This window comes from Gekko japonicus, unplaced genomic scaffold (assembly GCF_001447785.1).
Source record: "Gekko japonicus isolate JY-2015 unplaced genomic scaffold, Gekko_japonicus_V1.1 scaffold171, whole genome shotgun sequence".
NCBI classification, from domain to species: Eukaryota; Metazoa; Chordata; class Lepidosauria; order Squamata; family Gekkonidae; genus Gekko; species Gekko japonicus.
The window spans coordinates 346,791-374,431 of NW_015175975.1; the positions used below are offsets into that span (position 1 = coordinate 346,791).

The 27,641-nt window shown below is 44.3% G+C and overlaps 1 protein-coding gene across 2 annotated transcripts in view; it reads left to right on the forward strand.

Annotated features, from left to right (window-relative positions):
• The window catches only part of TP53I11 (tumor protein p53 inducible protein 11), a 104,254-nt gene extending 77,313 nt beyond the window's left edge, over window positions 1-26,941 (forward strand). For both annotated transcript variants that reach the window (XM_015426140.1, XM_015426141.1), the window contains exons 2-7: window positions 5,559-5,722; window positions 13,013-13,071; window positions 15,930-15,978; window positions 16,815-16,911; window positions 23,624-23,725; window positions 26,808-26,941. In XM_015426140.1, the coding sequence (XP_015281626.1) occupies window positions 5,594-5,722; window positions 13,013-13,071; window positions 15,930-15,978; window positions 16,815-16,911; window positions 23,624-23,725; window positions 26,808-26,941 (570 nt within the window). In that variant the 5' untranslated portion in view covers window positions 5,559-5,593. The remainder of the gene's footprint in view (window positions 1-5,558; window positions 5,723-13,012; window positions 13,072-15,929; window positions 15,979-16,814; window positions 16,912-23,623; window positions 23,726-26,807) is intronic.
• The last annotated feature ends 700 nt before the right edge of the window (window positions 26,942-27,641 follow it).

The following is a 27,641-nucleotide window of genomic DNA, read 5'->3' on the forward strand; positions in this document are numbered from 1 at the left end:
TGGCACTTTCCATCGCCACCACATGGGCAGATGAAAAACCACTTTGCATAATCATACTGATGTGTAAAAGAAAAAAATTAATCACTAATAATGTTGTATCTTTTTTTTTTAAGTCAGACATTCAAACAAATGAGCAGCAATGTTCAGGGTTTTCCATGGGGTTTTGTGGGGGGTTGACACCTGTGGGTGCAGTCTGTATATAATGAGTTTCCTGTCCTTGGGACACATAAGGTCTTTTGTTTGTCACCCTTGACTACATTTATCTATAATAAGGGATTTAAAAGCAGGTAAATTAGAAAGGCTTTTCAGATTATTATGTCTGATCTAATAATTGCATCTAATGGAGTAGGCAAATCCATTTTGAGGGGGAAATCAATAGTGATGGTTCTAATATTTCTAATAAGTCTGTCAGATTTTATGAATCAAGAAAATCTAATTAGATTTGTGACCCTCCTTGGAAGAGTTATTACTACTAATATTTTCTCTAAAGGATTGGGTATGGTAATATTATCAAATGCTGCTTCATTAGGACTCTGGACTGGTTTATGTTTTCAAGAGGAGATGGGGTAAATATAGCATGAATTTGTGTGGTGATATAGCCTTATATTTGAACTAAGGCTGAATTTATGTGTGAAAAACAGGCAGTTTACAATGGACTTGTGCCAAGTTTCTGAATCAACTTGATAGCAGTGTGGAAGGGTGCTGATAGAGTTTGCAAGAAATGCACTCAGCATTCAAACTTACTGTGATCAAACTGTGTTATTTGTGTGCAAGCCAACCGTCCTTAGATTGTATCACTGTTTGTTTGGAACAAACAATGTTTTGCACCTGCAGAGGTTATGGAAGTCAGCCTAGTAGTTGTCCATGTAGCTGCTTCTGCAGTCTTTCATACACTGCATGATCACGAGGGGGTGTGCTATGACTGTTGTAGATGTTGCCGGCAATAAGAGGAGGACCTCATCATGGTGCAGGATGAGAGTAATGTGGTTGCCTGTGGAGCATTAGGTCTCTCCCAGAAAATTATGTGCAGTTCCCATGGTGAAGGTGGTCGCGGCAGTAGACGGGGAAAGCCAGAGAAAAGCAGTATGAGAATACATTTGCACAGGTGATTTTTTTCCTTAATACTATTGAACTTATGTAAATAGCTTGAACACAAGCAAAAAGTTTGTCAAATGTTTGGTGCTGATCACAACTCATGGACAGGTTGTAAACTGAGCCTGTGGTTGATTGAAAACCGCAGTTTCAGCAGTCTTGCACTTCACTATAGATGAGAGACCTTGGTTTACAAAAACCATTTAACAGTGCAATCCTAAGCATAAGAACATAAGAGAAGCCAATGTTGGATCAGGCCAATGACCCATCCAGTCCAACACTCTGTCACACCGTGGCCAAAAATACCAGGTGCCATCAGGAGGTCCATCAGTGAGGCCAGGACACTAGAAGCCCTTCCACTGTTGCCCCCCCCTGGCACCAAGAATACAGAGCATCACTTGCCCCAGACCAAGAGTTCCTATCTATAGTAAAGGTAAAGGTTTCCCTTGCTCGAAAGCCAGTCAAATCTGACTCTAGGGGGTGGGACTCATCTCTGTTTCCAAGCCGAAGAGCCAGCGTTGTCCAAAGACGTTTCCGTGGTCATGTGGCCAGCATGACTAAAAGCTGAGGTGCACAGAACGCTGTTACCTTCCCATTGAAGTGTTACCTATTTATCTACTTGCAATTTCTTGCTTTTGAACTTCTAGGTTGGCAGGAGCTGGGGCCAGAGACAGGAGCTCACTCTGTCATGCGGCACTAGGGTCATGAACTGCCGCCCTACAGACCTTCTGGTCTGCAGCTCAGCATCTTAACCTCTGAGCCACCACGGCACCTATACTTGGTGGCTAATAGCCACTGATGGACCTCTGCTCCATATGTTTATCCAGTTCCCACTTGAAGCCCTCCATGTTTGTAGCCACTGCCACCTCCTGTGGTAGTGTATTCCATGTGTTAATCACTCTTTGGGTGAAGAAGTACTTCTTTTTATCCATTCTAACCCAACTGCTCAGCAATTTCATTGAGTGCCTACGAGTTCTTGTATGGTGAGAAAGGGAGAAAAGTACTTCTTTATCTGCTCTATCCCATACATAATCTCATAAACCTCTATCGTGTCACCCCTCAGTCATTGTTTCTCCAAGCTAAAGAGCTCCAAGTGCTTTAACCTTTCTTCATAGTGAAAGTGTTCCAACCCTTTGATCATTCTTGTTGCCCTTTTCTGCACTTTTCCCAGTGCTATAATATCCTTTCTGTGGTGTGGTGACCAGAACTGCACATAGTATTCCAAATTATAACCTTTGAAGCCAGTTTATTTCAAGAAATGTAGAAAAGCATACCTCTGTTTAGGATTGCGGTGTCCAGTTCTTAGTGTGTTAATGAGGGGCCACAAGAAGTATATTGTACTTGTATTTAGTATTCAGTTATAAAAATGATGATTTAATGTAATGGCTCATGCTTTCATTTCAGACTGGTGAGCTAATTTGGTGTAGTGGTTAAGTGCGCGGACTCTAATCTGGGAGAACTGGGTTTGATTCCCCACTCCTCCACTTGCAGCTGCTGGGTGACCTTGGGCAAGCCATAGTTCTGGCACAGCTGTTCTTGAAAAAGAGCAGTTTCTCTCAGAGCTCTCTAAGCCCCACCTACCTCACAGGGTGTCTGTTGTGGGGAGGGGAAGGGAAAGGAGTTTGTAAGGCGCTCTGAGACTCCCTTGGGTAGTGAAGGGTGGGGTATAAATCCAATCTCCTCCTCCTCTTCCTCATCCTCCTCCTCTTCATTAGGCCTCATAATGTTAAAGAAGCAAAGGAGACTTACATTTATTGATCCATAACTGGAAAAAAGTCTGTCTAAAATGTATGCATTTATGATAAGGATGAAACTTGTTTGTTATCCTAGAGAGGGTGAAATATTTGTATTTGTCTTTTCTGTTGAAGATTATCTACTGTAATTAATGTGCTTTTAGATCACAGCAACATTTCTCTTTGCTTCAATATTTGTTCAGATGTCAGTGTCTATGTATTTCTAAGATACACCACTCACTGCTTTGGCAGACCAGTGAAGTGACAAAAGGGAGATCATTTGTGGACCTGGGACCATCACTTTGCTGCTAGCTGGAATAACAGGTCATGTCATCTTGAACATATGCATTTTTAGGAATACATCATGTAGAGTATCTCCTCTTTCCCATTATTTTATTTCCTAAATCTCTTTTTAGTCCTTGCTGGCCTACTTTACTGCTCTACCTAATATCAAAATGCCTCAGGGGAGTTGGGCAGTGTTCAACAGAGTAAAAAAAAAGAATCCTGAACACCCTAAAAAAGTGTCAATGCAAGCGCCTGCAGGGCAAGAAAAGCTCTAGAACTGTGTTCCGTGGCAACCAAAGAGGGGTTCCTTTAACTCTTTCAGTTCAGGAACTGAACAATCACAGAATTCTGCTCGGGGATATGGTAGCATTAGGGTTGCCATCCCCCAGGTGGGGCCTGGAGTTCTCAGAGTTAGAACTGATCTTCAGGCTACAGAGATCAGTTCTCTTGGGGGGAATGGCAGCTTCGGAGCATAGACTCAGTGGAATTGTATCCCCACTGAACTCTGCCCTCTCTCCAAACTCTTCCTTACCCAGGCCCCACCCCCAGATCTCCAGGAATTTCACAAGCTGGAGCAAGATGTGCCAGAGCATTTTCTTATCGGCTTTCCAAAGCAGGAACAGCCCCTCTCCCCATCTTAGCTGGTCTTATGCAGATTTGCTCTGTATCTGAGTTTGTTGCATGATTCTTGGACAATGAACTGGTTCATGGTGTTAAGCAAGGTGGTGTGGCAGAGGGGATGATAGTGGAGTATGTGCAGGAGAAAGGGACAGGTTTGGTCTTCTGAAAAAAGGCTCCTGCTTCACCATTGTCCCTCCCCTCTTAGTCACATGGCAAGTGTAGTACTTAACTGATCTATTGTCTCAGGAGGGACTAGAACAGCTAGCATAATAGGATGCTCCTGGCTGGGTGTATAAGCTTCCCTGGGTTTCTGTGAGCTGGAGGGAAGACAGGCTCCCGGCTGACAGCATAGCTCTCCCACCCACTGTAATTAGTAAGATAAAAGCATACAGAGCAAAAGTTTAATTGGAGCAGCCATGAGAAGAAAGTTTATGCTGCAGCTGCTTTCAATGGTTTTCCATTCCAGACATGTCTGCTTTCTAAATCTCTGGAAAAAAGCTGCAAATGCCAGAAATATCGGTCCACAGGAACTGGTTAGATTATTTTATTGTAATTTATTGGTTTTAAATCATATGATATTGTTTTAAACCTGGCACTTGTGCCCTGTAAGCCGCCCTGAGCCTTCGGGGTAGGGCGGGGTATAAATTTAAATATAAATAAATAAATAAATAAATAAAGGTTTCTGTCATGTTTTTGAATTCTCTCCATTGGGATACCTCTTGGGGGTTATCAAACAAATTGGTGGATGGTCTCAGTTCTGTATTAGATAAACTTCTTCTGTTCAACTGGCTGTTGAAGGTCTTGCAGACTAATCCTTGCTGTTCAAGTTCAAGGTAAGCCTAACAGGAAATGCCCCTTTCCTTCTCCTTTGAGAAGAGACTTATGATGAAGGCCGGGTGCCAGAGCCTCAGCTGGGTGGTTTCTGCATATTCTAGAATCAGAGACCTTTCACTTGTGCTCAAGGTGGGAGAAGGTGTTTCATTTTGAGCTGAACTAGACTTAGTATAACCTGTGTTTCATTCAACATCTTTACCTATATAACTGTTGTGTAAACAATTTACTTGAATAATGTCTTCACTTAGAAATCATTATAGCTGATATCCTTGTTGTGTTACCTGTGCGCACTTCCTCATTGCAGGGGCAGGGCAGGCCCAGCAAGATCTATCGTGATTATCTAGCCTTGGCCAGGGCAGAGCTATTGTGGCGCTGAGAGATGCAGTTAGATGCTGCAAAGTAGGACAGCTACTGCTTCCTTCAACAAATCAAGCTCCCAGAAGTAATCTCCAAGGGCCTTCCTCCGCACTGCCTGTCCAGCCCAGTTCAGAAACAGTTTTGGCCTAGCCAAACCTATTCTCACTTTGTCCTGCTCAAAGACCGCTCCAACAGCTAAGCGTGTGCATGATGCATTTTCTTAATGACTATTCAAAACACTGATGAAACTTGAGAAGGTTTCCATCCATAGGAAAAGTGTGGTATGGTTTTAGGTCTGCCTGAAAAAAGTCAACTGGTATCCCATTTGGTCCTAGACAATTTACAGTGAAATTGCTGCAGCCATTTTAAGTTTGCACATTGTTTTGGAAGGCTTTAGGTCTATCTACAGGTCACGAGGTGGTAAGAATTGTCTAGCTCAATGTGAGCTGAGAGAAGATTTCTTCTAGATGTGCCTCAATCCTTATGTATTTGTCAACAAATAGATGTTTACTCTGTGTCCAAAGAACTGATTTCAGGTTTCTCTCTCTCTCTCTTTTGGATTAGACCCTTTTGAAGAAATATTCCATGCTATATTACATCTGACCTATAGATACATCTAACCTTTGTCTCATTTAGCTTCTGTACGAGCCAGTGACTACCCGTGAGTCACCATGACAACCAAACAGCCTCCCCCTCTGATGAAGAAGCACAGCCAGACAGACCTCGTGAGCCGTTTGAAGACAAGGAAGATCCTGGGGGTTGGGGGGGAGGACGATGATGGAGAAGTTCACAGATCAAAGGTAAGAACTGCTGTCTTGGACTGCTTTGCAGAGTTCGGTGTTAAGAGACATGGTTGGGGCTACCATTCTAATTACTGCCCAGTAACATGAGCTTTATGCAAATACTTCGACCACAAGTGTTGGTGTTCCCACACAAGCAGGTGACTGGGCTGCACGTATTGAGGCTCAGTTCCAAGCTAAGGCAGCGTACTCCTTATATAAGTAGCTTCACAGAGTGTGGTGTGTTGCCAGCAAGAACACGCAACAATTACCATTCCAAAGGTAATTGATATCCTACAGGCATAGGGTGTCCTATAAGCATAGGATATCATAACTTAGTTTGGAAGGTTCTGAGGAAGAATGAAAAATATCTTAGTGCACAGCATCACTAGCTGATTTTAATGGGTGAAGAAAGGAATTATTTATCCCTAACATGTTGATCAGTTAATTATTGTGAAAATAAATAATGTTTGGAATTCATGTTCAGTTCAGGGGATCAGTAAACTTGGCAACTGAGCAAAGGTTGCCTGTTGATTAAGGAAAGGCCAGAGAGATTAGGGTGGGTGTGAAGAAAGAACTGAAGGGTTAAGGTGGTCGAATTTGGAGCCAGTATGAAACTCACACTTAGGAAATGTCGGCCCTGCAGGAAAAGTTCCTCAAGTTTCACCAGACATAGGAAGATCTGTGTTTAAAAACTGAGGTGCTCCGATGCCTCACCAAAAAGCTCTGAGCTGACCAAAGCAGCCTTTCAGTGCTGATTGCAACACATGGAACTGAATGGATAAAAGACTGGAAGGCCAAAAAATTAATGCTACTTTGCTTAAGGCTGGAGAAAACTACAGATAAACAAGAGCAGAAGAGCGTATGACAGCGCACTGCAGAGAAGACTCGGCAACACAAATACATTGGAATTACAAATTTATTTCTGTCTTACTCATTATTTAGGCCACCCTAATTTATTATCCTGGTTGAACTCTACCTGCTTTCCAGTCCATTGCACCAGCTTCTCCACCTCCTCACACACAGAGCTGTTGTGTGTCTGAATTAATTACAAAACTGAGTGAGTGAGATGATAGATTCACAGTCGTGGGAGGAATTACTAGGCCTATGGGGGTGGCTGGTTGAAGCTGCTGTTCTCACCTCATCAGAGAAATGTCTTGGTAAGTGTAGGAATATCCATAAATCTGTAAACTGTTTCAGTTCCCTGTAAGAACTGACAGGCTTGTTTCTTGTATAACTTGCATACTGTCCTCTTCAATGATGTGACAATGTGTACTGTCTTTCTTTACTGTACTCTGTCCCCTGATTAAACCAAAATCAAACATATGTTCAAAGATCTAGAATTTGCTGATATGGTTTGGAGGGGAAAAAACAGTTCGAGACAGCAGCTTAATGCATTCCCCTGACTTTTTTTTTTTAATTCTGCATGTTGGGATATAGGGCTTGTGTCCTTCTATTCTCTCACACAGGGCATAATACACAGGGTACAAGTTAACCTGGTTTAATAATCATTCAGTTTGCCGTGGGAACTGTTATTCTGTGAGTGGTGCCATCCTAATCTACTAGGTTTGCTTTCAGTGTGGGTAGTGTGTGGAAGGGAAACCATGTATCCTTCCTGAGTTCAGTGAGGAAAGCTGGAATAAAGATGTACTAGACAGTGTGTACAAGTATGTTGGACCTTCCTTATGCTGTCCAGTTCTATTGGATTAACATCCCTCCCCCAACATGAAGTCATCGGGGGCTGAATGAATCACCTTTGCATAAGCTAGTTTGAAGAAAGAAAACAAGGTGGGATTGGATGTGCAAAGGTCGCAAAGAGCAGTGGTGGAACTGGCCAGCTCTCCCCCACCCATCTGTGCAGGGAATCCCCTGTTCTCTGAAGGAAAATAGAGGTGAGAAGGGAAAGCTCATCCGTTTCACCTCTGCTCTTTGCTGCCTTTACCCATGGGCTGAATAATGAGACATTAGCTCTAAAAATGGCAGTGAGGTTCTATACATGTCGGTATTTTACACAGACAGCTGTACATCTGCTGCTGCTTAGCCTAGCCATTGGTGCACTTCTCTTTCTAGTCTGATTCTGAGGTATTCTAAGTAACGTCAGATTTGCTAATTAATTCCAACTCTGGGATGTCAAGCTGGATTCTCCCTTTGAAACTCCTTTAATAAAGTATGGTGGTCTTCATATGTACCACATAATGTGCTGAGAGATTGAGCCGCCGCCCCTCTGACAGACAGCCAGACAGACAGACAGACACACCCACCCACACACATGCATTCTGGACATTACCTTTTCCTTGAAGGAAGGAAAGGAACTGGAAGAGCCATGTCTGGGCTGGCCAGCTACAGAAAGGAAAGGGATTAATTAGCCCCTTTCCCACCCAGCTCACCACTCCTGATTTTAGCCTCCCACAAGACAGACAGAAGAATCTTAGCACTACAAAGTATATGCAGCTTGGCTCTAAATCATTGGGCTTTTGTAGAGAAGCTGTAAACTAAAAGGATGAAAAACAGAAGGAAACACCATGTTTTCAGAACACGAAGAGAAACTGCTGGTGTTGATTCCTAATCCAATGGATGTGCTTCAGTAGGGCCCAAAGGGAAGCTTTTAAGAACAACGTCACTAGGTATTTTTGCTTGGTCTGCTTACCAAAATGTAGAATAAAACATTGTCAGCAACGTATTTCTCTGTTCCACAGAAACTCTTTATCTTCCCTAAGAGACTGTTTTGAAGAAAATAAATCTCAGGTGCCATGTCACTGCACCTCATGTCGAAGAACCACTTTGATTCTGGTTCATCTCCAGTTCTGATCTCTTTTTGTGCCACTCCAGGCAATACAGTGCTCCCACATCTTCTGCTAAATGTGGTGTCTGAACTTTTGGACCATTATGACATCTAAGGAAACGATGGATATGAAGGGAGTGCTCAACCCTTCTCCTTCCAGTCACTCCCCCCCCCACCTGAAGTCCCCCAAAGTGGGTTCAAAGTGGGTTTACAAGGTGAACATGGGTCCAGAATACCACTTGGTGTGAAAACATCTTGGGGGAGTGTTAGATTAAGGAGAAAAGAAAAAGACTGAGCATCCTCATTCTCTAATGCAATTCTGTCCCTTCTGAGGGCACTTTGTAGGTGAGGAGGGCCTGCTTGGGCCTGACAAACTCTACAGTAGAGATGGTTCCTTGCCGCAATGTTATGTTAAATAGTTAATAAAGTGGCCCTTGTTTACTTCCAAACTGTTGTCTGTCTCGTTATTCCGACTGGGGAGGCAATGAGTATAGTCTTGACCAGCCTATGCCCCCCATACATAGTATTTACGTTTGTGCAAATTATCCTCTTGTAGCATGATAGCAGCCACTCGTATGATTTTGGAAAACCTTAAAACGCTGGTCACCTGCCCAAAGTGGGAGAAAAGGTTGTCATAGGTCTCCTTATACTAGCAAATAACACAACTGGGTCTAAGAGAATAATAAAAGAATATCTGGAGAAGGCATGAGGTACTGGTAAGATTGCCAACTTTAGCCTGGAAAATTCCTGGAGATTTGGAGGTGGTTCCTGTGGAGGGGGGAATCTGGGGAGATATTTCAGCTAAAATATGTTTATCTGCTGTAAGGTCTGCCCTCTGAAACTTATTTTCTCCAGGGGAAGTGATTTCTGCAGGTTGAAGATCAGTTGTAATTCCAAATGATATGCAGGCCTCACCTTGAGGTTGGTAGCCTTAGGTACTCAGCCTCCATAATGGGAATTCTCTGGATCACCCTTTTAATTCTGTGCTGTTCACAACTTCATATCGGGCTCCAATAGCATGCAGTTCTGTGCTTTTGCTATATCCTCGAGTCATCTTTGGTCAGTAAGTGGATGTTGACTACTTGGGGCTTTGTAAAACAGGCGGGTAGTGCTGTTGGGTCTGCATGAGTCTGGAATGTCCTACATGCTTTATGAATGTCATTTGTAACAAACTGCTTTTAGTATTCATGGATTTGACCTGGTGTCATTCACCTCCAGCAATTGCCTAGCAACTGATTTTGCCATGGCACCCATGGGATAACTTTTTGAACTGTTAGCTTTCATTCATGGGATTTTCAGTTCTCCTGTTGGTACATATGATATACCTGTTTTAAAATTAGTTCTGCCAAGTTAACACAAACCATTTTTTAAGGTGTGAGTCAGCCCTGGAGAGGGGGTTGGTGATGGAAAATCCTGATTATGTAGATGGAAACATGATGACTGAAGACAACAGACTTGGTGCATTCCTTATTTTATGCACATCCTATTTTTGCTGCTGTACTTCCAGATGCCGTTTTGTAAAACCACAAGGGCTAGGAACTTTAAAACAAGACTTGAAAGGGCTGCAGATTTCTCAGCACTTCAATGACAGCTGTAGACATTTTCATTTGAATTAAAATGGGCAGAACCCCGGAACAGGGGAAAGGAGTGCTTCAGTTGACCCCTTGAGGGTCATGAGTGCTGACCTACATTGAAATCAACAATGTCTGCAAGAACAGGGAGAATTATTAAAAAATTGTGCAGAGTAAGCCACACTAAGATCGTCTTGTCTAACTGTGAGACAAAGTCAATTGGGGTGGATTTCTTCTCCCACCTCATCAAAACTGCTTGACCGCTTTGGCCCAAAAAGGAACTTGTCACCTTGCCAGGATGAGCTTTTGTTTGTTTTGAGGGAAACTGCTTGTTCTTAATTGCCCTCAGATTATTAATCCTTCTTTATATCCACCTTGATCAAAACAAGCTAGCTAGTTTGGGCCCGTTCTTCTCTGCAGCAAGCTCCTCTCTGAGGTTTAAGGCTGCCTTTGTCTCATTTTCAGAACACAGGAAATAATACAGAATGGCATGTGCAAATTGTTTTCTTTCCTCAGCTAACAACGTGACACTGAGATAGGCAGGAAGCATCCCAAGACTCCTTTGTTGTTCTCACTTCCTTGCTAAAGAGCTCTTTCCTGAGACTTAGATGTGTTTTGGGCTGATAGATCTAGAGATTCTGTTTGTTGTGATCCTCTTTGAGGATCTTACTCAGTCATTTGCAGGGACACCAGTTCCCTCTGCAACAAGATGCAAAAGTTTCCCCTCTAGTTGTGGTTCTCTCTTTATTGTAGTTTGAATACTGCCTTGAGCTGTAGAAAGGCAGGGCATACATTTTTAAAATAATGTGATGTTGGAGAGAGTTTCACAGATCAACTTTCCCCCCCATCAAGTCACAGCCAACTTTAAGGCAAGAGGTGTTCAGAGGTGGTCTGCCACTCTCTGCTTCTGTGTAGTGACCCTGGTTTTCCTTGGTGGTCTTCTATCCAAATACTAACCAGGGCTAACCTTGCTTGGATTCTGAGATCTGATGAGATGGGGCTATCCTGAGCTATCCAGGTCAGGGCCACAGATACCATGGACCACCAAAAAACAACAACAAATCATAGATTCTAGATCAAATCAAGCCTGAATTCTTCTTGGAAGCTAAAATGGCCTTCAGTTTGCAAGACCTGAGCAAATCTCTCAATGATAGGCCATTTTGGAGGTCATTAATTCACAGAGTCACCATAAGTCAGAAGCAAATCGATAGCACATAACACACAGATTCCTTTACCACTTTTTTCTCCTTTCTTTTAAAGTGGAAAAAAGTTTCTCTTCCTTTGTCTATAGTTAGGGAGAGAAGGGTCAGTTTCAGAGATACATAATTGCTGCAGTTCCTTGTGAAGTGATCAATTCTTAGCTGCCTTGTGAATGTTGTATGAGAAAGAATCCATAACTCATTCACAGGATCGAGTAACATATTAATGCAGTTCTCCCCCCACCTCCAGGCTTCACAGTCTCCCAAAATGACAGTCATTTGAATTTCCTTTGTTTTGTGTTTCAAGCAACAATGAGTAGCTGTGGGTTGTTATATTAAGAAGCATTTTACACAAACCAAATTATTTTACAATCTAGTAACACCTCGAACTCTTAACTATTTCAGCATGAGCTTTGATGAGTCAGAGCTCAGTTCATCAGGTACTGATCTCAATTGTAACTTCATCTGACCTAGCAGTCATTTCTTTACTTCTGGAATTATAACATGGAGGAGGGATTTGACCCTTGTTGTTGTTGTTCATAGCGTCTGTTCTCTAAAAGTGGAATTATGTGCCCACTGGCTATATTAAAACATTGTGTGGTGATTCTAACCATTCTTTTGTAGGTTAGAGAGGTTACAAAGACATGGTAGTACTCCTTCATTGTTGCGGTTATTCACAACTTACTCTCACAGATTTAGAACCACAATATAATAAGGCTGCAAACAAACCACCATTTGTTGCTGTAGATTTTCTGGGATGTCTGGCCGTGGTCTTGGCACTGTAGAACCTGATGTTTAGCCAGTAACTGTGACTGGCATCCTCAGAGGTATAAACACAGAAAGATGGACTACTCTCTGTATCAAGGTGAGAAGAAAATGGTAAGCAGTAAATTTATATCTACTCCAGAAGGTGGGAAGGGTCACAGAGAGTATTCCATCCTCTGAGGATGCCAGTCACAGTTACTGGCGAAACGTCAGGTTCTACAATGCCAAGACCACGGCCACACATCCCGGAAAATCTACAGCAATTAGTGAACTCCGGCCGTGAAAGCCTTCGACAACAAATCACCATTTGTTCATGATACATGATGAGACTTAGATCCTCAGGTTTGTGTGTGTGTACACAGAGAGAGAGTCACAATAAATCAGAAAGGGCTCTGCATAAGGGAGGAGGGAGTGCAGCATCTCAGAGCTTGATGTGTGCTTGATGTCAGAACAGAATCTGAGAATTTAAATGGCCACAATTTCATCCAGGGAGACTTCTCTAAGTGTATGGTCACTCGCTTTTGTCTTGCAAATTAGGGTTGCCATCCCCCTGGTGGGGCAAGGGGATCCCCCAATTTCGGGGGGCCCAATCCACTGCAGGCCAGCTGGCCAGTGGGGGAAGCCCCACCGCCAAACAGCAGTGTCCCATGCTGAAGACTCTATGGTTACCATAGAGTTTTTGCCCCAGATGCTAGAGTGTCATTGTGCAACAGACCTAGCATAATGATGTCACTACTGGTGACATCATTGAACTGCACATGCTTTGCGCATGCAGCAGAAGACTCCCAAAAAGGAGCCGAGAACCCCTCACTGCAGCAAAGGTGAGACCTGGCGACCGTACTGCAAATAGAGGAGGAATATGCTGCACCTGTTCTTGTATGGTAGGAGATGGGGCTTGTCATAGGTCTAGAAAACATTTTCCTCTTCTCAGATGGTATATTTTGCTGACTGTCTCCAGGGGACCTGACATCCATCTTTCTCTTTCAAATTTCAGATCAGTCAAGTTTTGGGCAATGAAATAAAGTTTGCTGTGAGAGAACCTCTGGGGCTCAGGTAAGTTTCCAGACTGCTGAGGTCAAGGAAAGAAAGGGATAAGTGTTAGGCTACCTTGGTGCCTCTCCTTCCCTACTGTTTCATGCTTAATCTTTACTTCCTTAGTGTTTGGTGTAGCCAGTTTGTTGTAGTGGTTAGGAGCATAGACTCTAATCTGGGAGAACCTGGTTTGATTCCCCAGTTCTCCACATGCAGCTGCTGGTGTGACCTTAGGTCAGTTGCAAGTTCATTCAGAGCTGTTCTCTCATGAGCAGTTCTTGAAAGGGCTCTCTCAGCCCCACCTACCTCACGGGGGTGTCTGTTGTGGAGAGGGGAAGGGAAAGGAGATAGTGCTCTGAGATTCCTTTGGGTAGTGAAGGGTGGGGTATAAATCCAGTCCTCCTCCTCCTCTTCTTCCTCTTCCTCTTAATTATGACTTGGCAGAACAGGCATACTTGTGCAGAATAATTCCTCTGGGTGCTGCGGCTGGCCAGCCTTTAAGCAGTATGCCTGTATATTTGCCTTCTGTGTTTCCTATGCTGGATGAATGAAAGACTCAGAGATTAGACGGATTCCTTTTTTGTGCCTTTAGCAATTGTGCTTCAGAGGGATGAGTAGCAAGTGTGGCTGTTCCAGTTACTGGATATTTGAAGAAAAAGAAGCTGCATTCGGGGGGGGGGGTATCTATAGTTTTTAAAGGTAAAATCCAGTTGGGAAGTGCACTGAAAGTGGATTGAAAGTGGATTATTTAGTTTGTGTGACTGCAGCCATAGTGTTCCATCGATACCTTGTGGCTAATAGCCGCTGATGGACCACTGCCCCATATGTTTATCTAATCCCCTCTTGAAGCTGTCTATGTTTATAGACACCCCATTTCAGGTGGCAGTGAATTCCATGAGTTAATTACTCTTTGAGTAAAGAAGTACTTAAGAAAATTCAGTCTAGTCTCTGAAGCTATAACTATCCTCAGCCAGGTTTGTCCACCTGGAGACCTGTGCTGCTTATCTGTTCTTTGAAACCTACTTTGTAAATAAACAAATCTTTGTTGTTTAAATACAATTCCTGCCTCATTGACCTCCGTATTCTTCTTGTGCACCACAAAACTTACCTCACAGCAGCAAACCCAAAGCCTATACACTCGCTTCCTTTAGAATACCTGGTAACTGAGGGAAAGGTTTATGGTTTAAAATAAACCTGGTTCCCCCCAAAATTATAGGAGGCTGTGTAGATCCCCTCAGTTGATGGAAACAACCTGTCACCATGTGTGGTCCACCAGTATATTGCTCCACTTTGATGCAGATCCTAGTGAAGTCTTGGTGGCCCCGGTCACACTGGGGGAAAAGGTGTGGCTGAAGTGCGGCTTTTTTGAGCTGCGTCAAAAGAGAAGTGCGGCGGCGGGATCACACAGATCCCCCGAGCCACCGCGCAGTTGCTCCCCGGCATGATCAGATGCCGGGGGGAAGCCACAGATCAGTGAGCGAGCCAGCCCGCTGCGCATGTGTGTGCCTGCGCAGTTTGGCTGGGGGCCTCGCATGCTGCCAGAGATGGGTGCGCCGGCGATCACACGGCCACCCCTGCTGCAGATTTTCAGGTAAGTAGTAGTGTTTTGTAGGGTTGTTTTTTTTTAAATCCGCGTCTTCGGCCAAAAGAGACGGATTAGGGACGGGTGCGCGCCGCTTCCCAGATGTTGAGGTGTGATCGCGCCCGCTTGATGCGCCCCCGATCCATCCCTTTCGTGGATCAAAGCCTCCCGTGTGACCGGGGCCGGTACTGCTTAAAGACTGAAGCAAAGCTTGTCTGTCCTTTTATTGAGAGTGTGTGGAACTGCAGGGGGTGGGGAGGAGAGCAGGTCTTGTTGCATTTGTTTGCTCACCTTAGACTCCTGCCACGCTAAGTTCTGGCTGAGCTTAAAAAACTGTATGGTAAACCAAAACACTACATTTTTACCAAGAGCAGGGTGCAATTTCATTTACAGATCATATATACAGCTATTCAATGTTGATATACGGTGTGTCTACTATAAACATCGTTCTAGAAGAAAAGTAAGCAACCTTGGATGCAGAGTGGTCTGTGAAACACTGGAACAGAGTCTGGGTCCAGTGGCACCTTTAAGACCAACAATGTTTTATTCAAGGTGTGAGCTTTCGTGTGCATGCACACTTCCCCGGATACCATGAATAAAATGTTGTTGGTCTTAAAGGTGCCACTTCGTTCTACTGCTTTGTTCTACTACTTCAGACCAACACAGTTGCCTACCTGGATCGGTGAAATACTGGCAAGACCAAACTGTGATGTCAGAAGAAAGGCAAAAGTGGTTATGTGTGTGCCTGATACCAGGTGTTTTGTTGTTAAGTTAGGAGAGGCCTGCTGAGAATTGATCCATTAATGACTTTACAATGGCATTGCCATGGGTGCTTTCTCTGGCAGTCAATCAATCTTTTGTATAACAGACCTAGAAGTAAAGCTGTAAGGCTGAATGCTTTTTTAAAGAAAACTAATCTTTCTGTAATAACTGGCACATGACTGCCTTCAATAAAGATGGCCAGTCAGCTCTTGTACAACCAATAGATAAATACTTCCTTTTTATGGGAGAACCTTTGCTTCTCAATGCTGTTCTTCCTCAAGCTGTTAACTTTAAATCTAGATTTTTTATTTTATTTTTTGCAAAATGTTAGTTGCTTTCAGAAAAGACAGGTCATCATCTTGTCCCTTCCTTCTTCTTCCTTTTGCATTCTTCTTTATCCTAATTTAAGGCAACAGGAATTGCTGTGATGCCATTCTTTCAAAACAAAACTATTGTATGGAAGCAGTCTACAAAACTTACCAAACCAAACATTTTGACAATGAAAAGATTATATTGTCTTCGATCTCTCCTACAGGGTTTGGCAATTTGTGTCGGCCATCATATTTTCTGGGGTTGCCATTATGGTAAGTGACAAAAATATTCATGGAAAGACAGGTGTGGGAGGAGGAGGCAATAAAGAAATTACAGGGCAGGGTGTAATTAACACTCAACATTTGCAGCCCTCCCCCCATGATGTTTTCCCTACATTGTATTCCTAAGCAAAGGTTCAACTATTCAGAACTGCTCAGGAAAAGTGTGGCTGGCATGGCACAAGTTGGAGTGGAGCCATGGCAGTTAGACAGAAATTAATTCCTGCTTCTTCTGCATTCTGAATTGCCTCACACCAAAGTAGCTATTACTTGGTTTAAAAAATAACTGTTATGAGATTTGTATGTTGCCTTTCTATTCTAAGAATAGTCAAAGCAACTTATGGTACTGAACAGGCAGTACTTATATTATTTCAGAATTGGTTTCTTGAGGCATTACTCTATCAGCATTTTAAAAAGTAATAAAGAAGAGCAAATAAAAGCAGAAGCATTTTTTGATCTGTGGTGTTAAGAAATCTCATATTTTATTGTATAACAGATCTCACAGTCTGATCTTGGAGAAATCAGTTAATTCCACATGCCACATTTAACATGCATACTTGTTAACCCCCACCTTTGTAGGGCAGTGTTCCACAGCTGAATAGGCACTTCAGAGGGCCATAGTTTATGACAGTCCAGATTCTCAGCAGGGCCTAATCTGGTTGTCCCTGAGTTCAGGCAGGTTTGTATGGAGCTTTTGGGTGTTAGGGTTCAGTTCTCAGGGCCAAGGTCCTATTTCTTGCCACAGTTGCACATCCTCTTCGCTCTGCTCGCTGAACCAGACTGAAGCACAGGTGCTGATATTTCTTTCTTCTTGTTTTTCTTCCTGTTAGGCTCTCACATTTCCTGATCAGCTCTACGATGCTGTCTTTGACGAAGAGTCTGTCAACAGCAAGACACCCATCCGTCTGTATGGAGGAGCCTTGCTTAGTGAGTATTGTCTGGAGCCAGGAGAGATGGCCATTAGCCACAAGGTATAGATAGGAACTCTCAGGCTGGGGCAAGTGATGCTCTGTATTCTTGGAGCTGGGGGGGGGGCAACAGTGTCCTGGCCCCACTGCTGGACCTCCTGATGGCACCTGGTATCTTTGGCCACTGTGTGACTGAGTGTTGGACTGGATGGGCCATTGGCCTGATCCAACATTGGCTTCTCTTATGTTCTTATGACAGAGTCTGTTGCAAATAGCCTAGGAGATGCTGTGAGAGGAGAACTGGGTTCATTAGGTGGTGCAATGTCATTCCCCTCAGAGATAGGCAGTGATTTCTATTCTGCAGCACTCTGTCGTGTGGGGGCAGGTGAAACAAGATACAGCCAAAAGCTGCCCAAGTCACTCAAACACTTGGCAAGTTTGGAAAAGATGGTAAAGGTGTCCAGGCATGATATGCTTTAAGGGCAGTTCAGATGAACGGTTGCCTTGCCATGTTGGCTGAAGTCACTATGGTGTGACCCTTCCCCCCCCCCCTTTTGGCTATCTTCATTTGAATTCCGTCATAAAGATAGTGGCTGAAGTTAAAGTATTTTTAGTCGTGTCTTCTTGCCCAAGGTTTGTGATGCTGCTCCCTCCATCAGTTCAAACCAAAACATCAAAATGAACCCATAACATATTACAATGCAAACATACACACACACAAACAAAAGAAAACCAAAAACCCTGTTGCATAATTTACATTGCTGAGAAGGGCAAATTTGGTCTGACATCTCATGAGAAGCACCATAGATCAGGTTCCAATCCAGTGAGCAGTCCAGGCCGGGAGTCCCAGGCATGGTCATGAGATCCAGTCTAATATCATTTTGATTGCTTCTCCTAAGGGAGACTACAGCCATACAACCGCTGCTGCTGCCCACCTTCCATTTTAACTGGGAAGAAATCTGATTTGCTGACTGAGTGGTATCTGTTTTAGGGTCAGGTTTACCTTCCAGTAGTCACAGGCCAATTAGGGTCGCCAGGTCCAATCTCCCCCCCCCCCCGACGGGGGGATTAGGAGGCATTCCAGGAGGAGGTGTGGCCACCCCCAGTACGATGACATCACTCTGTGTGATGTGATCACACCCCCACTTTCCCCCTATCATTTAAAAGGAAACCTCCCTTTAAATGGTGTGTGGGGGGGAGTGAGGGCCAAGTGCTCCAGCTTTGCAAGAGGCAAAATTGCCTCTTGCAAGGCAGGAGCCGATGGTCCCCACTTGGGAAGATTGGGCGTGCAGGCCTGGTCCCTGCCAATGTGAGCACTCAAAGACGCTCACAGCTGGTGAGCCCCATGTGTCTGTTCTCCAAGTGGCATTGTTGCTTGGAGATTAGGCACATGGGGCCCTGTCCATGCCAGGTGCGAGCACCCTTTAAGTGCTTGTAGCTGGCAGGCCCCACGGGCCCGATCTCCAAGTGGCAATGCCGTTTGGAATTCAGGCATGCTGCCAGCAGCCGCCCCCTCCACCCCCTCTCTCAAGAGAGAAGGAAGAGGGGTGGCTGTGGGTGTTCGGGCTTGGAGGCGGGGCTTCCCCCACTGGCCAGCTGGTTGGTGGTGCGTTGAACCTAAACACCACCAGACCGGGAGGTCTGGCAGCCCTAAGGCCAGTAGCATTTGCCAGCTACATTCTTCTGTTTCCAGAACACTCCTGTTGCTTTTTTAAAAGGGATTTTGGGGGAAGCCAAAGAGAGGAGTCCATGCAGGCTAAAGGTGGGAGAGCTATGGCAAGGCATTCTTTGTGTAATGAGTCTTGAAACAACAGTTAACACAAGTGAAGCTGGGAGTTTCTCAGCCTATACTGGCAGACTTTTTTTAAAGTTACATAATGGCACGTTATTTTAACACTTGTGGTTATTTTCTGTGGTCCTAATATAAAGCATTACAGGACATTTCCCTCCTTTTATAATCTGCTCAAACTGTAAACCTGCAGTGGCATCTGATGGCTCCAAGTGGAAATGCAGCAATTTAAGATGAGGGTTTTGAAACAGGCTTGCTTGGGAGCAGTTTTCTGTTTTGCCTTTTCATGCTGCGGTATGATATTTGCGTCTCTGCAGTTCTGTCTCAGGCTGCTGATCAGCACTGTTTTCTGAGCTCTGCAGATAGCTTATAATAATAATAATAATAATATACTTTATTGTCATTGTACACAGTACAACGAAATTAAAGGTGCAATCATTTCAGTGATCTACAGCCATACACATATACACTCAAACAACCATTCACAACCATCCCATAACTCCCTTAAGGTTCACATTGCAACCTAAACCACCAAGTATTCCCTACTTGACCTCTTGCCTGATTGAATTATTTCTTAATGCATAGAACTAAACATGTAAATCCTTCTGCACCTGGGGGAATGCTGTTGTTTTTATGAACAAATACTGCAGCATGGATAAAGTAACAACCCCCCCCCCCCGCTTTTTCGAAGAAGTTCTATGGGAACACCTGGCTTTGTCTTGAGCCTCCTCTGTCTCAAATGCAGGAACAGTCTGCTGCTGTTGTAAATAGTTTGAATAGATGGAATTTCATCTTTTCTTGACCTTTTTTAAGACTGCCTTTTGTAGCTTTGTTAATTCCACTGCTCACCTATTGTAGAAAACAGAGGGACTGTCAAGAAAGAAAGGATTGGGGTCAGTGTATTATATTTGCAGGGAAGTCTTGGATCTCAAAAGAAGGGGGGGGCATCTGTACTAGGTGGGAGACAGCTGTAAAATGTTTTAGGGTGGGAATGGATGGAAGATAGCTGTAGAATGTATTAATTAGAGGAAAGATGCTCTTGTACCTCATTTGTTAATGCTCAAGTGAATACGGCAGATTTAACGGTAACCATGATAGTACAGGTGACTTTTTGACAATTCTGGAGACCCAATCTCAGACCCCCACAAACACCACCAGCCTTCTTCCTCTCATCTGAAGGTGGGGCAATGGAAGAAGATTAATTCCCAGACAGGCTCCTCTAAAGTGTTCCTTGAGGAACCCTGTGTGATGGACAGTTTTAACTGTTGGCCAACTATGCAGTTGGGAAGGAGAGGGTTTAGGAGCTGTCCTGGTTAGGCAATAAGCCCAGTAGGGACTTTAGTGAATTAATATGTAGGCAAGATTTGGGTGTGTTCCTCTCAAAAACAATTTAAAAGGCAAGAGTCTATTATGTATTTAAAAGTCTGAAATTTCAAAGATACTGAACTATAAGTGTGTATACTCTAAAGGCCCAGCTATCTGTTACTTTGTGAAATTAGGCTCTGAAGAGATTTGGAGAAAATTCGGTCACTCTTATCAATTAAATAAAGTTGTTATTTTGTGTGTGTTTTTCTGACTCCAGTATGTTACATTTAGTATTATAACCTGACTGGGGACCATATAAACACGGGGGAAATTGTCCTGATGAAAATAGGTTCTGTTCCTGTGATTATCAGGTAGTCAAAATAATATATCTTGATTATACATCTGAGAGTCTGGAAAATTATAAACGGTGGAAGTGGTGGTTGATGAAGTAGGACATCTTGGTTTAGCCTGAGGGATGTGGTGGGAAAGTTATTAAAAACATGTGAAGGGCTTGGATTAAGTGTAGTTCATGAGACCCTGGTCCCAGGTAGTTTAGGATCAACACCAGAATTTCATATTTATTCTGGAAACTGGCAGCTAGTGAGGATCCTTGACTACTGGAGTGAAGAATTTCTGTGGTATGCTGTGGTCAACAATCTGTCCACTGTATTCTTAAACAGTTGAAATTTCTAAATAATACTCCAGTGCAATCCAACATACACTGCATCACAGCAGGTAAAGCCTGGATGTAAGTAGCACATGCATAAGTGTGGCCTGATCATCATCTTCTCAGAAGAAGCACTTCTAGCAAGGTTCCATCTTGTCTCCTATGCGCTTTAATATATGCATGAAGCTGCTGGGTGAGGTCATCCAGAGATTTGGGCTGGGATACTGCCAGTATGTAGATGACACTCAGCTCTATTTTGCACTTCCAGCTGATCCCAGGGAAGCTGTAGGAACCCTGAAGTGGTACGTGGAGGCAGTTTTGGGGTCAATTAAGGCTAATTATAAGACACCTGCTCCTTGGGAGGAAAGCGATGGCAAACCTAGGCAGCATAATAAAAGTAGAGAAATCACCCTGCCAACAGAAGTCCATATGGTCAAAGCAATGGTATTCCCAGTAGTAATGCATGGCTGTGAGAGTTGGACTATAAGGAAGGCCAAGCGCCGAAGAATAGATTCTTTTGAATTATGGTGCTGGAGAAGACTCTTGAGAGTCTCTTGGACTACAAGCAGGTTAAATCAGTCAATCCTAAAAGAAATCAACCCTGACTGTTCCCTGGAAGGCCAGATACTGAAGCTGAAGCTCAAATACTTTGGCCACCAAATGAGAAGGGAGCATTCACTGGAGAAGACCCTGATGCTGGGAAAGATTGAAGGTCAAAGAAAAGGGGGATGGCAAAGGATGAGATGGTTAGACAGTGTTATCGATGCAATGAACATGAAATTAAGCAAACTCCAGAGCACGATGGAAGACTGGAGGGCCTGGTGTGATGTGGTCCATGGGGTCCCGAAGAGTCAGACTCGACTGTGCGACTGAACAACAACAAAGGCTAATAAAGTGAAGCTTAATCCTGACAAGATGAAAGCGCTACAGGTGGCCGGAAGGTCTATCTCAGAATTTAAAATGTCACTTATTCTAGATAAGGATGCTCTGCTCTTAAAGGAACAGGTCTGTAGTTTGGGGGTGCTCGTGGACCAGTGTTCCCTCTCAGCTGAGTTAGTGTGAGCTAGCTCACAGTTTTTTAGCCTCCAGATCACAGATTTTTGTCTCAGCTCAGGAAGGATGGCTCCAGAGCAAACTAATTTATGCAATAGCCAAATCACTTGCTCACAACTTTAATGCCAGTAGCTCACAAAGTAGAATTTTTGCTCACAAGACTCCACAGCTTAGAGGGAGCATTGTCTTGGACCCAGGCTTATTGTTGTGTAAGTAGGTGGCAGCTGTGGTCAGGAGTACCTTTTTCCAACTTTGACTGGTTAGCCAGCTGTGGCTTTTCCTGGGCAGAAAAGATTTGGCTGCTGTGGTGCTTGCCCTGGTTACACTGAGATTAGATTACAGCAGTGCTCTCTGTGTGGGGCTGCCCTTGAAGAGTTTGGAAACTTCAAGTGGTACAAAATGCTGCAACCAGGATGTCAACTGGAGTGGGTTGTAGGGACCATATCCCTCCCATCTTGGCCCATTTGCACAGACTCCCAGTTTATTTCTGGGTACAATCTAAGGTCTTGATCTTCAAAGCACTGTGTACTCTGGGACCAGCGTATCTGAAGAACTGCCTACTCCTTCAATGAACCTGCCCAACAACTGTGGTCATCTTCAGAGGCCTGTGTCTTCTGAGATTAGGTGGGTAATAGGCTGGGAGAGGGCCTTCTGGGTCATGGCTCTGGAACTCTCCCTCCAGGGAGATTTGTCTGTCCCCTTCTGATGCCATCTTATGCCAGTGGGTGAAGACTTCTTTGTTTTGTTCAGCATTCCCTTAGTGATTCCTCCTTATTGACCTCCTTGTTTTGTATGGATTTCTAATGGTGTGTGCTTAGGGGGGGGGGGTGATTTTAATGGCTTTAAAATGTGGATTTTATTATGTTATCTGTCTTGGTGGCCCAAGAAAGGCAGCAAATGAAGTTTTGTAAATCAAATAGATGTAGCTTGTGGACGATGGTTCATGCAATGGATACCTCTTCCACATCACACAGCTGAGCCAAGGGCCTGTTGCTTGAGACTGCCTGCTTCAACCGAAGCTGCTTTATCATTGAGGCGCTCTTCAGTGGCCTGGCTTCCTGTGCAACCGTTGCCTAATATAGGCAGTGGGTGGCCATGAGAGGCAGAGCCGCCTCTGTAGTGATGCCTTGGTTGTGATGCCCTTCCTACCACGCCTTCTAAGTTCTGCTTACCTCTTCTAATTTTGCTGCAGTGTGGCTTTTAGCTTGCTGTTTTAACTGCTGCTAGTGTGTTTGTGTATATGGCATTTGACTGTTTAATACTCTTTTATCTTCCTCTTCCTCCAAGGAGCTCAGTTTCTCCCCTCCTCTATATCAAAACAAGCCTGTGAGACAGGTTTGGCTTGTGGTCACTCTGTAAGTTTCATGGCAAGCAGGGGTTTGAGCCTGGGTCCCCTAGGTCCAGACATTTCAGTTGTGTTAAATTATTTTGAAAGATGTTTCAGTCAGTGGCCTTATGGCTTGGCTTATTGAAACATGCAGGGCTTTTTTTGTAGAAAAAGCCCAGCAGGAACTCATTAGCATAATAGGCCACACCCAACAGCAGAAACTCATTAGCATATTAGGCCACACCCCTGACAGCACAACTCATTGGCATATTAGGCCACACCCCCATGTTACCAGAAGTGTGCTCATCCAGCCACACCCACCTTTTGCTTCTTATTCTGTTTACCTTGTTTGTTGTCAAAACCCAAGGCTTTTTTGTAGCAAGAACTCCTTTGCATGTTAGGCCACACACCCCTAATGTAGCCTAATGAGTTTCTGCTGTTGGGTGTGGCCTATTACGCTAATGAGTTCCTGCTGGGTGCGGCCAACTTGGAAGCCAGCCGGAACTCCGTTCCTGTGCGTTCCTGCCCAAAAATAGCCCTGGAAACATGTATGTCTAAGCCTCTCTCTCTTTGCCTCTTACACCCCTTAGGTATCTCCCTCATCATGTGGAATGCCTTGTACACATCTGAGAAGGTCATCATACGTTGGACCCTACTGACAGAAGCATGCTATTTTGGAATACAGTTCTTGGGTAAGTAGGCCTCTTTGGGGAGACACAGCAAAAGGAAACACCTGCTTCTACTCCAGCAACTTCATTTTGGATCTTGAGTTTCTGACAATGCAGTGTATTGACTATATTTGGACCACAGATTTGATCCTACAAACAATGAGCATAAGCTTGAAAACAGCTTTGATCCTGCTTCATATGGTGGGAAATTGGGTAAAATGTTTCCCTCTTGTGTCAGTTGAAAATGTTTTCCTATCCCAGTAGAAGAGAGAAGGAAATGTAGTTTTGCCCCATTTCCCTCTACGGCCCCAGTCACATGACAAAGTTGCCGCGGGAGAGGCATGGAAGGTGGGCGGATTATCCAGGCACGATCACACCCCAACATCTGGGAAGTGGAGAGCACCCATGGCTTACCGCCGACAATGCACGTTAAAAAACTAGTACCTCCAAGGTACTAGTAAACGTTTGCCATGGGCTGCCTCCAGACACCCATGGTGTGATCGCGTCGGCGTGCGGCATTCCCCTCCGGTCCCTCGTTTACCCGCTGGCGCCGAGGGAAGGACCCGTGGTGTGCCACCGGCGCGTCTGATCGTGTAATTGTGAATCAAACTGTGCCGGGACAATTAGCCACGCCTCCCCCCCCCCCCCGCGATATCCGGCCCGTATGACCGGGGCCTACATACAGCATCCATCATGTGTTGTGTGGCATTTTGTCCAGAAGGTTCCCTTGGCCTCCCAGCATTGCCCTTTTTAGGGGTGGGGGTGGGGAGATAACGATGCAAGCTACTTGAGCAGGGTTCTCACCCCAAGATTGGAGCTGTTGGATGCAATGTGCAGAGAAGAGGGACTACCAAGAATTGTAATAAAAGAGGAAACCCCACTCTGGTGTTTTCCTAGTGAACATCACTCTGCTGTGTTTTAAGCATGCACCTGTAAGCACAGTTTTTGAGAAATACTGCTTCTGAACTATGGTGTGTGTGGCCTCTGAAGCTGCCTACCTCTGAGCACTTTTCAGCATTTAAGTCTCACCTTGGTCAATTGTCATGCTTTTCCATAAGGAATTATGGTGTGTATATGATGTACACCTATGATGAGACTTGGGTGACTAGAAAGGCTTGCCAACATTCCTGGGAAGGAAATTTTTGGATTTGGGGGGGGGGAGGGGAGACTACAGAGTGTACTTCCTGCCGAGGTGTCTTTCCCAGAATTTCTTTGTAGAACAATGTTATCATGGCAGGAACAAGCGAGAACCATATTCTTCTTCTCAGTGGGGTAGCTGCAGATGAAGCAAACATGGGCTGCATTTGAAAAACATTTGCTTTGGTTCTGTTTTCTAGGCTTAATTTGTGGCAACAAGTATATCAGTGAGCTGACACTGCCTTTCTTTTGGTTTAGTCTCAAAAAGCACCATGATTTTTCAATGTGCTTTTGGCTACCCCCTTGACATTTTATCTGTTTGCTCGAGACACTAGAAGATGACCTTCCTTTGGTCATATTAGTTTAGTAGTCCACACAGGCATGGCTTAGAAGTTCCCAAACAAGTGCATTCTCAGATTTTGTCCTGTATAGCTTGAAAAAGCTGATCCAACAGGTCTAAAGCACTGGCGGAGCTACTTTAACTTATTCTGTATGCACACGCTCTACCACCACTCTTGGCTCTACCTACAGCCACATGGATGGTGTAATGACTTCCAGGTGATACGGAAAACGATGCTGGCCATGTGCCATTGGTTTAACTATTTGAAAGGGTCTCCCTTCTTATTTCTTTTTTAAATTTAGATATTCCTCTTTTCTGACCAGTGGGTCCTAGGCATCTTACAACATTGTTTTCTTCTCCTCCATTTTTCCTCACAGCAACAACCCTGTGAGGTAAGTTAGGCTGACAGAGTGTGCAAGGCCCAAAGTTACCCAGCAAGCTTCCATGGCAGAGTAAGGATTTGAACCAGAGTCTCCTAGATCCTAATCTAACACTTTAACTGCTACACCACACTGGTTATCATACCTCAGCCTCACTGTCAAAGTTCAGCTCAGCTGTCACCTAGAACTTTTTTAAAAAATGGAAACAAACACTTTAGTGACTGCCAAGCATGCCAAGCATAATATTTTAGCTGCTTGGAATAAACCTTTTGGTTGCACTAGATCAGCAGTTCCAGCCTCTGAACCTTTTCAGTATGGTGAGCCACAAGTCCAAATTTACTTGGTGTGGTGACCCATCCAAGGATGACCTAAGGGGTTTTTTTTTGTGCCCTTGGCAAACTATGGCCTTGGCATCCATCAAGTTCAGCATTCTATTTTCTACAGTGGCCAACCAGATGTTTTTGAGAAACCAATAATCAGAAAGGGCAGAGCTGTCTCCACTATGAATTCCAAGAAAGTGGCATTCCAACATACACAGCCTTTGCATTTGGAGGTTACTTTCCAGCTTTTGACCACCTTCGCCTTCTCCATTACTTCCTCTGTTCCCTCATAAGGTTCTAAGAAACTCACTCGAGTAACCACCAGGACATGTTTTACTTGGATCAGCATGTGTATGCTGTGAAGAAAAAATGCTGACTGATGTATTAAATGGCAGATGTTGTTTCCAGGATCAGATCTTGGTTTTCAAACTACAAAAGAGAGTAGTGGAAAGGGCAGGGGTGGCCGTTAGGGAGGGCTGACCTGTGGCCCACTTCCAGAGGCTTCGCAAAACCACCTTTGGTTCTGGATGCACAGGTTGGGAAACACTGCACTAAATATTTGCAGGTCTGATCTAAAGAGGCAAAGAGAAGGTGAAAGACTTCAAATGTTATTCTGAGACTTCTGTGGGTTTTGGCTGTGACTGAGAGTCCAGATTTCACAGATACCTCTCTGGGTAGCCAGTGGCTTGCATGTGAGGGTACCTGTGTCAATTTGCCTGATCATAACCACTCCAGGGGCGCCTTCCTCTTAATGAGAAGTTTCTCTATGATGTGATACAAACTGTGTGAATGCTGCATCATTGGAGTAGAGAACCATATGGATGGATTACCGGCCAGATAATGCACAAAAGAAAGTCTTGCTCTGTTTCCAATGAGAGTCCTGAGGCAGAGAACCCTCTTTGATTCTAGCTTCCTTGCTTGTCTTCCAGTGACCACCATCACCCTGGTCGAGACTGGCCAGGCATCCCTGGGAGCTGCACTCCTACTCTTCAGCAGAGTCCTCTTTGTCTGCATCAGCATTTATTATTATTACCAAGTTGGACGCCGACCCAAGAAACTGTGATTTCTAAGGCTTCCCAAGGGTGGGGGCCAGGGTGGGGGGCTTGTGTCATAAACTTTGCATTCCTTTTGTTCACTTTGTGGGTTTTTTTCCAGAGCAGACATTCTTCTTAATTATGGCATGCATCATTGTATAAATCCAGTGTTGGTACCCATGCCAGATGAAGGGAGATATCAGAGCTTGACTGGCTCCATGAAGCCTGTTTGGAGAGGATGAGAAAAAAGAGAGCAAAGCCAAGAAGGGGGCTAGACAGATTCAGAGTGGGGGGCAGGGAGGAGAATTTGTTTTACAGAAAAAGGATGGCAAATAAAGAAGACTGTAGCATATGGTCAACAATGCCTATATAACACATTGAAGCTGAATTCAAAAGTCGAAACAGTGGAGTAAGCCCTATGCAGGGGTAGGCCTTTAAGGAGCATCTCCTGCCATGGGATCATCTGGTCTTGGAGCTTGGGACACCCAGTCTACATACTGGAACCTGAGCTGTGAATGGGCAGTGTTTACTCAATATAAGGCACAGCATTAAGCCTTACCATTGCACTGCTAGGTAGGAGGTCTTGAAACCTTTAGGAAATGCTGTAGGAACTGGTATTGTTGTCCCCCTCCCAGTTGCCCTTCTAATAAGCATTAACTACAGTAATCTATATATTGATGCTGACTGAGTTTTCTACCAGACCACCTTTTTAAAAAAAATGTGGTTCTG